We start from the raw sequence: 11,905 nt of genomic DNA on the forward strand, positions 1-11,905 counted from the left end.
TTAATATAAAAAATAAATATTTCTATCTATGAATCTCATTCTAATTGACCGTTAACAAAGTTTGGTAATAATAACTCACCAATAAAAAGCCACATTAAAAACTGTGTTACATATAGTTTATTTTTATTTCATAGCCTTTTAAAAAATATAAGCCACCTAATATTTTGAAAAACATACACAGAATAATCATTTAGCTGCCACAATATTACAAAAATAAAATGACAGAATAAATTGCACAAGAGAATAAAATAATCTCTGCTGAGTCACTCTGACTAGGAACACATAATAGTCACTAGGAAGGTGAAATGAACTGCCATTTCTTCATCATCAGTTATCACTAAAATCAATCACAGGAACTATTCCCAGGAGACTATTCCATTCACTATACAGGAATATGTGCAATATATAGATGTCAAGTTAACATCTTGAATTTAATTCCAAATACCATTCTCTCTTTCCCTCTAGGAGACAAGTTCAATGGCAAGCTAGAATAGTGACGACCATGGGACATCAAGCCCATGACTGACCCACACCTCTCCCAGCTGGTTCTACAACACAAGAAAGAGAATAAAGTATACCGTGCTATCCAACACAATAGCTAGTAGCCCCATTTGGCTATTTGAATTTAAATTAATTACAATTAAACAAAATTTAAATTTTCCTTCCTCAGTCACACTAGCCACATGTGCCTAAATGGTTACCATATTGGACACTGCAGATATAGAACATTTCTGTCATCACAGAAAGTTCTTTTAGACAGCCCTGGATGTGGGAAGTGTCTCTTCTTTGCTTAGCTAGGATGTAGGCTGCTTATAGAAGCAGCTTTGAGAGGCAATTCTTCTCCCAGGATATTCCTAGACTGGTGGTGGAGTCACAGAAAGGAGTAAGGTAGCCTTTCTTTGCGTAGATTCCCCTCCTCCATGCATGAAAGCGATGGTCTTTTTATAGGAATCAAATACACAAACCCAGACTCCACCAAAATATAACTGACAGGAAAATTAGAGAGGAGAGAAATGATGCAGATGAGGGAGCAGCGTAATAGAACATTCTTTATCCTACACCAACCCTCCATAAAGAGGTTATGGCCACCAAGGAAGTGCACAGGTACCCAGGGCCCTCTAGAAAATCCTGATGTGGGACAAGGATATTGGCTGAGAGAGGTCAGTCCTGTCAAGAGTTTTGTGAGAACACCTGACATGCCTTCACTCTGCTCACTCTGTCAGAGGGGAGCAGTGCTGCTTGGAGCTTTGACAGTTGTGAAAGAACTAGAGTTTTGATCTTTTTGAACTTTATGCTCCTCTGCAACTGTATTTGGTAGCCAGGGCATAAAATGTTAGCTGTCCTCCCAAGATCCACCACCATCTTCTTCCTCATCAAGAGAAACTGGATTTTTGTCAAAGGCAGTTATATATCCAGCTACAAAAACTACATTTCTCAGACAATCTTGCAGATAGCCATAGCCAATGACACAGTTCTGGCCAGTGAGATGAAGGCCAAAGTTATTGGGCTGCTGAGGAAGCTCTTTAAAAGGAAGTGGATTTGAACTGGCATGCCCCATTTTCTCTGTGGGCTTCCTCCTTCTTCTTGTGGGGAGCTGCGGGGACCATCTTGGAACCTGGAGGAAAAAGCCAAGGGAACCTCAGTAACCACCTTAATTAAGCCTGACACCCGTGAGCTGCTGAACCAGCACCAGCAGTTGCCTGCCTCTAATCTCTTTGTTCTGTGAGAAAAGAACAAACCCTCTAATTTATTTAAGCCGCTCTTCAGTCTAGAACTTCCTATTCCATTATCAAGATAAAAATTCATCTTGATTCCCAATAGGAAAGTGTGATTTTTCATCTGAAAGGAAAAGACATCTTGCTTGAAGAAACTGTACCTATTCAATAAATTCAAGTAACTTCAGAGTCATACTAATAAAATAAAAGTCGCAGATAAAGGTTTTAGCTCAAATCCACCCATGTCTTCAGGATCCATCTATACAGACCAAGAATGGCAGAAATGTTTGGGCTCATTATATAAAGAGGCTACTATTAAGGAAAATAACAAGGTTTTTTTAATCTTAATCCATCAGAAAGCTTTTTCTGCATGCTTATTAGGTTCCGATTACTGGGTCTAAATGCCCTTCTGATAATCCAGCTTCCTGTATGGGAAGATGCTCATGACTCAGATACTTAATCAGATCATTATTAACCCATAACATTATTTGTTTTGTGTAGACTGAGAAATTTATTTCACTGATTCAAGCAAACAAAAAAAAAACTACATCAAATATTTACAACTCAATTCTTAACCTTCCCTTGTATGTGACACAGACATCTGACAGTGACATTCTAATGATCCTAGAGTTTTAATTGTGGATTTAGCTTAAATATGCACAAATATCTCAGAGTAGCTGTAAAAATTAAAAACAAAGTACAGCACTGTGTAGATACCTTATGCATTACATTAGTATCTTTAGTATTCTAACAGTCTCTAGATTAGTAAGTGTGACTTAGAAAAAAAACAAACATTTCCCGCTATTCTAAACGGTTTAACCGTTTACAAACTTTAAAATTTTGGTCATTTAAAATTTAACTCTATTGCACTGATTTTGAAACTATAGACAAAATTGGAAATATAGAATGTCAAACTAAAAATAGAGTATTTCATATTTTTTACTCACCTAGTTCCAAGTTTCCACCCCTGCAAGCGAACCAAAAACAAATCCTGGCACCTTGCCATTCCCAGAAAAGCCAGTGCATGGCACACTCTGGGTAAATTTTCTCTCTTATTCTGTAGAATCGCACCAGATGGCATCAGTTCTGCATCTACAGCTGTGCCCTAAAATTGAAGTTCAGACATAGGAATCTACTTTATTAGACATTTTAGATTTTGCAGGTGTGAGTGTGATGTCATTCTCATTCAACTTAAAATGGTTGTCTTGCCAAGTAGAACTGCAGATCCATTGCACTTACAAGTTCGGAAATTAGTGCAACAACCAAGATTGTCCTGATAAGATCTGAAGCCATTATGAACACCTGAAATGTAGAAACAATGATGAAATAATAACATTTGAAATAAAATACAAATATTACATAATAGAATTATGACTCATTTCCTTATAATGTAAGAAATTCAAGTCACCTTCTAACATTGCTGAAGAATCACTAAAAACCTTTTTATTGAAAATAAAACAAGGAATCTTCTATAATCAAGTTACATTTATATAATAAGCAGTTATTTTAAATGTTCTTGACTTTTCAAGTGCTTTAATGCCTAGCTCATATTTATACAGTCTTTAAAAATAGATTTGGCACATAGTGATTGTCAGAACAGGGGATGATCAGGGGATGGAGTAGCCAACATGTAGAATCCTGGAACCTAGACCATCGTGGGTGTCAGAGTATTTGATCTAAGCCATAAATGCATAAGGTGGCCAAAATTGTGAGTTTGAAAGTAGTTCTAATTTGGGAGATCAGTCTATGTCAGGTCTTGGAAAAATGATGATTGAATAAATAAATAAATAAATAAATAAATAGCAAAAGACAGCTCATCTACAGGTGTCAAAGTTTCAAAAGCAGAGTCTCTAACAAAGCAAGCGCAGGGCAGGAGATCAACAGCAGCAAGATCTAAGAGCAAATGTGAGTTACCTTAATTCCCAGAGCTTAGAGTCAAGTTCCAAGCAGAGGTTGAGTAATAGGAATAAATATTCATTGTGGCCTGGATAAATGGGAACTTGGTCATTAATGAATTTGATTACAAGGAGTTAATAAAATGGCCCTGGATACAAGATAGAAAGGCACCTCTGTTTTCTTAGGAACCTGAGTCAGTAGAACCAGCTGAGAGATTGGATTAATACTGAGATGGTAATAAACTACTCACCCTGACTTTTCAATAGTCTCTTGTCTAGGAAGAATGATGGGCAGGTTAAACTCATGGATACCAGTGGTGCTGCTAGGAAGATTAAAGGATTGCAAACTCAAGAAGCCAAGCATGTGGTTAAAATAATTTCCATTCTGGTTATTCTAAAGTGTGAAATGATTGTTTTCAATCCTTACAAACAACTATAATTGCTAATTAATTACTCCCACACTCATCTTCAATGTCCATATTAACCATACAACCCTTTAACTAAATGCCACTGCAGAGATATCAACCAATTAGAGAACTATTGTTCAAAGCACAGTACAGAATCACTGCAGTTAATTCAGGGAATTCAAACTGGGAATTCAAATCAAGTCTTACCATAACTCTGACAAAGAGGTGAGAATTTGCTCATACCATAATAATTAGAGTAAACCACTAACTTCATTAAGAACAGGCCTATTTGGGGAGAGTGAAATAGAAAGTCGGAAATTATCTGATGTCTTGGGCCAAAATTATTCACCTGAGACTATTTTTCCTTTGAAGCATGAAAATAATTGTCTTACACTTCACTTTTATATTATCAACTTAGGCAGACTTTAGTATTTCATTGTTTTTAGCTTCTCTATATGGTCTTTGTGTCTAAAATTAGTATTTTCAATACTATAGTTATGACTTAGCTTATCCCACACTGACATAACTAAACCCAAATCTTCCCTTACTGAAGATTGAGTATATCTGCATCACATATTTCACCCCATGAACCCCCGCACTGTTTTTCAAAAGAGCCGAATGATTATTAAAAGTGCAAACACTCCTGACATCTCATTCAAATTTCCACAATCCTCTACTAAGACACTGATTCTTGCAACGAGTTAGGAGTCAGTTTGGCTTTGTGGATCTGGTAGAAGCTCACCAGATTTGAGTGGGAGAGTGCCCTTTCCTTCCTTGTACCCATTTCCCCCATCCTGAACGAACATGTTTTTAGGCCCTGGATCTTTAGAAGTTTAGTCATAACTAAGGCCATCGTGAAACCATGCGTCATCCCAACTTACCATTTGCAGCAAGCTTCCATCTCCCGTTGTTCCAGCGGTCTTTTTGCAGGCCCAAACTGTCACTGCAGCTGTGGTCCTCTGTGAACCAGTCAAGGGCAGCGGCTCGGCTCTAGAAAGAGAGACGACATAAATCTAGGGAAAAGCTACTGAAGGATGAAGATATTTCCCAAGCTAACATTAGCGAGAGGGTACTTAGGGCATACTGGTACTCGAGTTTGCTCCTGCCCGCCCATCTTCTGCAAAAGCTCTAGTAATTTAACCTGAAACCACAGACCCGCCTCTCCGTCCTTTTTCCTGTTTCCCTACACTATGCAAACAGTACCTCTTTTAGCCGGCCCTCCATGCCATCACCCAAAATGTCACGTACCGGCCAACCCTAAGGCATCTTCCAAATGACTCTCAGTGTAACGTTCACCATCCGCTGTCCCAGATTGGAAACCTACCCTGCACGGCAATCCGCAGGCACTAACCGTGGTTGGTGGCTAGGATATGAGTAAGGATCACCGGGAGGAAGGGATTCCTCCCTCCAAATGGGCGACTGAATCTTCTCTCCCCCACGCCCCACCCCAGCACCACCAGACGAACCCCATTTACCATCTCTCAAAGCGCAAAAATATTTAAAGCAATATTTAAAATACTTCAAGTGCGCCCTGTTTCCTCCTGCCACCCGTCCCAAAGCCCACACAGTCTTTCTCAAAAATGTGGATATTCAGGATATTCGATTTTGTTCGAAAGTGGCTAAACTGCATTATCCGAATAATTTACTTTTCCACTCCTTGGGTATAACTAAAATGCAGCTGGACAGAAAAGAGCTTGCAGTTGGTCAAAGTCATTCCGGCTCCAAAGGGCGAATTCTCTTTTCGCCATCTCTCCCAGCCCTGGAACAGCTTAGGGTCCCTTCCGAAGAACACATCGCCAGCCCAGACCCCATACACCCACCGTCCCTGGCACCCGAGTGCGCTGCAAGCCCCGGGCCTCCCACAGGAGCGGAGAAGCGGGTCCCTGCGCCTCACGCCGGAACGGACCCGTCAGAGTCGCCGAGCCCCGCACCTGGAAGCTGGGAGGCCGCGAGGACGGAGAATCGAGGCGGAGACCCAGCTCAGCGCCCGCGCAGCTCGGTGCCCTCCCGCCAGTGCCCGCACTCGGGTCACACCGCTTGCTCTCGGGAGAAGCCCCAAGGCTCGCGGTGCACCGAGAGGCGCCCGGGCTGGAGCGCCCCGGCCGTGTTGGCCACGGAGTTCTTCAGCTGCTTGATGACCACGAAGAGCAGGAGGAAAAGTAAGAAGAGCAGGAAGAAGAAGAGCGCCAGGTAGAGCAGCAAGTTGAGTTCCCACTCCATGCTGGAGGCGCCGGCGCTCGCTGGCCCTGCGCGCTCGGCGCGGGCTGCAGCTGGAGGGCGAGCGCGCCGCCCGCACACCCACCTCCCCGCACTCCCGCCCCTCGCGAGGGCGTCCGGCTATGGGCGCCGACTCTGGGGTCGGTGCTTTGCCTCCCCCGGCTCCGAGGAAACGCGCCAAGGAGCTGAGGAAATCCGGCGCAGACTCTCCCAGCTGGCACCAGAGCCTTCCGCTTCGCCGAGATCCTCTCAGGTGCTCTTGAGGACGCGAGCGACTTCCCCAGGAGCGAACTTCCGCGGGCAGGGCCGCCAGAAGAGGTAACAGCTCAGTCTCCCAGGGGAGGTCGGGACTGGTGTTTTGCAAATGATTTAAAAGTTCCACCCCCAACATCCAGTAGGGTCCCTAGCCCCCTGCCTTCCCAATTAATTTATTTCGTTATATCCCTCCGTTACGCTTTCCGAAAGGACAGGGCATGTCATGGCCCAGAGACCCAAAAGAATGAAAGGTGACAGTGAAGATGGGGTCTGAAAGGCTATGAGATGATTTCCTGCTATGAGATGTCTGAGTGAATTCCAGTTCGAGCTGTCTTGCTTTTCCGAGTAGCAGATGCATTCAGTGTTGAGTGTACTTTTCTCTGGACAACAGGTCATTTGGAAACGCATTAAGAATACAAAGTATTTCAGAAGTTATATAGCACAAAGCTTTCAAATATTGGCCTCAAATTCAGTTTATTTGGTGAAAAGAGGGAAACAAGTTTACTCAAAGTGTTTCTTGAGTCCCTAAAGCCTTTCTGTATCTGGTTGACGTGACCCAAAGCCCATATCGCGCAGCTTTGAAAGCTGTTCAGTGTATCTATTACTGCAGAACAAATTACCCCCAAATTTAGTGGCTTCGAACAACATAAACATTGATCATCTCTCACAGTTTCTGTGGGTCCGAAATGTGGGAGCACTGGCTGGGTGATTCTGGTGTGGGGTTACTCATGAGGCTCCGTTCGGATGTCAGCCAGGTCTGCCTTCAGCTGAATGCTTGTGTGGAGGTGGAGGATCCACTTCCAGGGTGGCTCACTCACTGCTTGCCAGGTAGGGCTGGTTGTTGGTGGGAGGCCTCAGTTCCCTTCCATGGGTGCTTCCAACACAGCTGCGGGATTCCCCCAGAACAAGTGATGAAAGAAAACAAAGCAGAGGCTGCAGTGCTCTTTACCGCCAGCTTCAGAAGTCACGTGTGCCATCACTTCTGCAATATCCTCCTGGTCACACAGGTCAGCCCTATTCAGGGTAGGAGTCCAAGGACACGAACGCCAAGGTGTAAGGATCACTGGGGCTCATCTTGGAGTCGGCTATGACAGCTGTTAATACAGCCAGTTATCATTGCCCATTTGTAGGCCTAACTTTATTTTATTCTTTATTTATGAAGATGCGGAATTGCCTCCTGGACTGAATTCTGGGGATGAGGCCTGACAACATCCCAGGTTGTAATAAGTGGCTGCTCCAGGGATGACAGCGGTTCAAAGAGACAGGGTGGTATGAAAACAGTCTGTGAACTGCCAATCTCATGGACCTGATTCTAGTGTCAGCTCTACCTGTCAGGGGTCACTTTTGCTCAGTGACTCTCTGTCCCCTCATCTGTAACATGCCTTGCTTATCTTTCCCTTGGATTTGTTGTGAGGCTCAAAAATGAGCAAATGTTAAATAAAAATGTGTTTTGCTATATAAATGTCAGATACTGTTATTATTCTATTACGAAGGGCCCCCAATGCTACAAGCTACTGTACAAAATTTCCACGCCCTAGGCCTCTCCATCAAGCAACTTAGTGTGTAAGTGAGAATCTTTCTTTCATTTTCTCTTTGTCTCTCTCTCAGTAACATTATATTGATCCACTTCATAGGCCGTGGTATGCTGGAGCTGGCTCATAATGACTCACAGGAGCTGATTGTTAAATTTTGTAAACCAATTTTTAAATTCCAGCTATTATTAAAAGTTAAATTATATAAACCTACAATTTTGTTAACAACAAAGGTAATTAATACTCCAAACTCATCACTTTCTAATTATTTTATTAGGTTGGTACAAAGGCAATCACAGTTTTTGCCATTAAAAGCAAAAACCATGATTGCTTTTGCACCAACCTCAGTACTACATTTCACTGCTGTCTATGCACTTGAGGTTATTTACATCTGTTGTAGCTGTGTGGTGAAGATGCTGCATAGTGGTATGTTACTGCGCATCTCTTCCCAGCTGTGTTCAGTGCTGTCATGTTGGTAGCTTGAAATTAGCCATGATGAGTGGGTTTGCCTTGAGAAAATGGACAAATGCTACAAATCAGGACCAGGGAGGCAGTTGTTACATTAACCAGCACAACACTGCTCGTGGGGCTATTGAGAGAAATTTGAAGTCTTATACAAGTTTAGCAAAGATTTGTGATTTTTTTTTGACTGCCCAGAATCCACACACCTCCACTCTAAGCACCACATGTTCCTACGGATGGAATTCTCCATTTTATGTAATCTTGGCAAGAAGACAGATCCCAGTGCCTACTTTCCCTTGCCACCTCCTGTTACGGAAACCAAGGGGATCAGATATATCTTTTACCCACTCCTGATACAGTGTGGGGAGGAGGGCAGGAAGAGTTATGCCAGAAACTTAGCTAAATATCCTTGTCTCCAGGACTCTGAATCTTGGGAGTTGACAGAACAGGAGGAATGTTCGGAAGTCAGATGCATCCCCGTTGCACAGGCAATCTGAGCGCCACAACAGTCTCAAGAGTGACCTAGGCATGGCTACTGCTGCTTGCCTCGAAAGCATCCTCAACTCCTGGCCCCGACTGGGCCCTCCTGCTTTATTTCCATTCCGTAACCTTCCAATGGCTTTCCAGGAAATCTTGCTGCGAGGCAGAGTGGTTAGCACCAGTTTTCAAAAAAGAGTGCTGACCAATTAAGAAAGCATTGCTTAAGTACTTCGCACATGTTAAGCACTCTTAATTAACAAGGTGTTTGGTAGGAAAGGCGTGTGATTTGGCACACTGCCATCCAGATATCCAAGCTATCGAAGGATGAAAATTGAAGCATGGAGAGGTTAAGCGACCTGCTGAAGACCACACAGCTGGCAAGTGTCAGGAGAGTGATGTGAACCCAGGAAGTCTGGCTCCAAAGCCTGCTCTCCCAACCCTCATGATTGTACTGCCTCACAGGGAAAAGTATACTTTTGCATGCATGACCATCAAATTAATCACCATATTTTTTCTTTTGAGCGTCAGACTAAAAAGAAACACATTTCAAGAGACATATGCCTTCTGCATCTCAGCTCCTGCTTTTGAAATCTTGAAGGTCAGAACTTCAAATGAGCCAGTGTTTGCCTGCAGAATGCTGTGGGAGAAGGCCAACGGATGAAGGTTTTATGTTGCCAAGCTCAAACCCATGTCAGCCTTTCTAACCATAACTATTTAGATTATCCATTTATCTGAGCAGCTTAAATGGATTTATAGGTTATAGGTGTTAACTAATAAATTCTTATATTCACTCTCCATAGAATTTGTATTTAAAATCATATTGCTGCCACGAAAAATAACATATTACATTTAGTGGATGCTCCCAATGTTTTTCAGCCTCTGGTCATATTTATGTACCTCATAAAAGGCTCTGAACTTCAGTTTATATTGTACAAATGACTCCATATGAATAAAGCAGAATCTTTCTCTTCCTAAAGATGCACATTAATGGAAATTCATAGAAAGAAAACCCAAGCATTTTAAAAAGCAGAAAAGATACTCACTATAGATAAGAGCATAGCTGCTTCCAGCAACTAAAAGATGCACAAATGGGTAGGTGGAGGGAGCTGTGTCACTACAATCACATACGACTGCCCACAGTGTGGACCACACATACACTCCCACTAACATCGTGCCTCATCCCCCACTCAGAGTTAGACTTCATGCATCTTTCATCTTCTCAGTATCCTCCCTGTGGGTCTCAAAACAACTAGATGTTGCCCCGGAGCTGCCCAAGGTCTTAGCCTAGGGACCTCTATGGCATGGGCAAGATGAGGGTTCCCCTTCCCTTTTCCCACCTTGTTCCTCCCCACTCTCACCTCTTATAGGAAGCAGGTATTTGATCATAACAAGCATCATAGATATTTATGAGAAATGATTAATACCAGGAACAGAAAGGTTTATGTGTCTTGTAAATGTGCTTCTCTAAAGTGTCTAAACACCTAAGAAGACACCCAGAAAGGGCTGTAAAAATCTACTGTCACAATCCTACCCGGACTTACCTGTTGTGGGCACCTGGAGGATGGAAGCAGCTTCCCCAGGAGAAGGGCAGGATAAGAGTGGGAGACACGAGAAAAAGAGATTTCCAGGCACCTGTCTAAGGCTGACTCAACTTGGCCTGACATGAACCCCTCCAAAAAACAAAGAAATGTTTTGCAACATGCTCTGGACTTGAGATGTGTTGTTAACCTGGCTAGTAAGACAGGTTCTTAAGTAACAGCACACCTTCCCTGGTGCTGCAGGCCATAAGAATTGAGTGACCCATAGATGATTTTTGCTTAGATGAGATCACCTTAAAGCACCCATGCATGTGCTGGAGATGAGGTCCATATGCCTTGGAAGCTTCTGGGCCCTAGGACACTGTCCTGGCTAGTTAGGACCTGAATCAGCCCCAATGATCTTGGTGACTCCAATGGCCCAGAAATATCCCAGCCATATTTTTCACGCCTCTGAGGCACCTCATCTCCCTTGCTTCTGCCCCGTACATAAAAACACCACCATGTTCATTTCTGTGGAGGAGATACAAACTGGGCCTCTTTGAAATTGCTCCTTGTTTATACTCTTTATCACCCCTACAACCCTCCAGATCAGAATTAGAAAGTCTAAGAGAAGGTTCGCTGCTATGGGAGAACAGAAAAGTGAATTGTTCTGCCTGAGGGTGTTGTATAAAGTTCATCGGCTGTTACTGTAACACCCCATGATAGGATTTGCCCTTTACACCTTCACCTCTTCCCAGATCCCACCCTCAAATGAATGACTTCAGCAGTTATACAGTGCATATACAATGAGATGCTCTTCAGGAAATAAGTAAAACTTATGTGATAAGCTATTTAAATTTCATGTAACCACTTAGGAATTCTAGTGAGAAGGAAGTAAGGAAGGGTGGGAGGAAGGGAGAGAGGGAGAAAAGGAGAAAGGGAGGGAGGGAAGACAAAGAAAAGAAATCTAATGAAGAAATTTGTTGGAGGGGTATGTGGGAGATAGTCCTATGTGGGTAGCCCTTGAAATCCAGAATTCACCACTAAGAATAGTTCTGTGAAAAATACTCTGGATTCTGTCCTTGATTTAGAATGTCTTTAAACACAGCAGAAGATACACCAAGTCTGTTCAATATTGGAAAAGAAAAATATTAAGTGACAGATTGTAATTGCAGCCAAATGCTATATCTTCAGTTTGGATTCTGCAGTAAATTAGCAGGAACACTGAAAAAAGTCGATGTGACTGTGGCCAACCCTGGACTTGATCAATACTATGTCATGTAGCAAAATAAAGAATCTGAGCATTATCGAGCAATGTATCTTTTGTTCAGCGTAACTTTAATGTCAGTGGAGAAACTGTTGCTGCTGATGACAGGTCTGCAATCTCCTGCACGAGTTGATGATGAAGAGCGTTGAGCTTGCACA

The 11,905-nt window shown here is 42.8% G+C and overlaps 2 protein-coding genes and 1 long non-coding RNA gene across 7 annotated transcripts; 1 reads left to right on the forward strand and 2 right to left on the reverse strand.

Annotated features, from left to right (window-relative positions):
- Positions 1 to 1,203: 1,203 nt before the first annotated feature.
- On the reverse strand, positions 1,204 to 6,017 carry LOC116463487 (small integral membrane protein 43). Of its 5 annotated transcripts, none has more exons than XM_058435829.1 (6): positions 5,266 to 5,338; positions 4,899 to 5,007; positions 3,862 to 3,930; positions 2,955 to 3,017; positions 2,663 to 2,820; positions 1,204 to 1,615 (listed from the first exon to the last, which is right to left on the reverse strand). In XM_058435829.1, exons 4-6 carry the CDS (start codon positions 3,006 to 3,008, stop codon positions 1,435 to 1,437), a joined length of 393 nt encoding a protein of 130 aa, XP_058291812.1. In that variant the 5' UTR covers positions 3,009 to 3,017; positions 3,862 to 3,930; positions 4,899 to 5,007; positions 5,266 to 5,338; the 3' UTR covers positions 1,204 to 1,434. The 5 variants fall into 5 exon arrangements, with proteins under 5 accessions (XP_058291812.1, XP_058291810.1, XP_032002507.1 ...); XM_058435827.1 differs by having other exon boundaries at positions 3,862 to 3,933; XM_032146616.2 differs by lacking the exons at positions 3,862 to 3,930; positions 5,266 to 5,338 and adding an exon at positions 5,949 to 6,017.
- Positions 6,018 to 6,045: 28 nt separating this feature from the next.
- On the reverse strand, positions 6,046 to 6,237 carry SMIM43 (small integral membrane protein 43). The gene has a single exon (XM_058435830.1). It carries the CDS (start codon positions 6,235 to 6,237, stop codon positions 6,046 to 6,048), a length of 192 nt encoding a protein of 63 aa, XP_058291813.1.
- A 224-nt stretch (positions 6,238 to 6,461) lies between these two features.
- On the forward strand, positions 6,462 to 7,945 carry LOC116463516 (uncharacterized). The gene is made up of 2 exons (XR_004246705.2): positions 6,462 to 6,552; positions 7,652 to 7,945. It is a non-coding gene; the product is annotated as an uncharacterized LOC116463516 (long non-coding RNA).
- The last annotated feature ends 3,960 nt before the right edge of the window (positions 7,946 to 11,905 follow it).

This window comes from Hylobates moloch, unplaced genomic scaffold, assembly GCF_009828535.3.
Source record: "Hylobates moloch isolate HMO894 unplaced genomic scaffold, HMol_V3 SCAFFOLD_3, whole genome shotgun sequence".
Classification (NCBI taxonomy): Eukaryota; Metazoa; Chordata; class Mammalia; order Primates; family Hylobatidae; genus Hylobates; species Hylobates moloch.

Coding starts and splice junctions, on each gene's coding strand:
- LOC116463487 (XM_032146616.2), bottom strand. Junction 2,821..2,954: donor TTGCACTAATTTCCGAACTT/GTAAGTGCAATG, acceptor CTTCAATTTTAG/GGCACAGCTGTAGATGCAGA. Junction 1,616..2,662: donor GGGTGGAAACTTGGAACTAG/GTGAGTAAAAAA, acceptor TTTTTCCTCCAG/GTTCCAAGATGGTCCCCGCA.
- SMIM43 (XM_058435830.1), bottom strand. CDS start 6,237: ATGGAGTGGGAACTCAACTTGCTGCTCTACCTGGCGCTCTTCTTCTTC.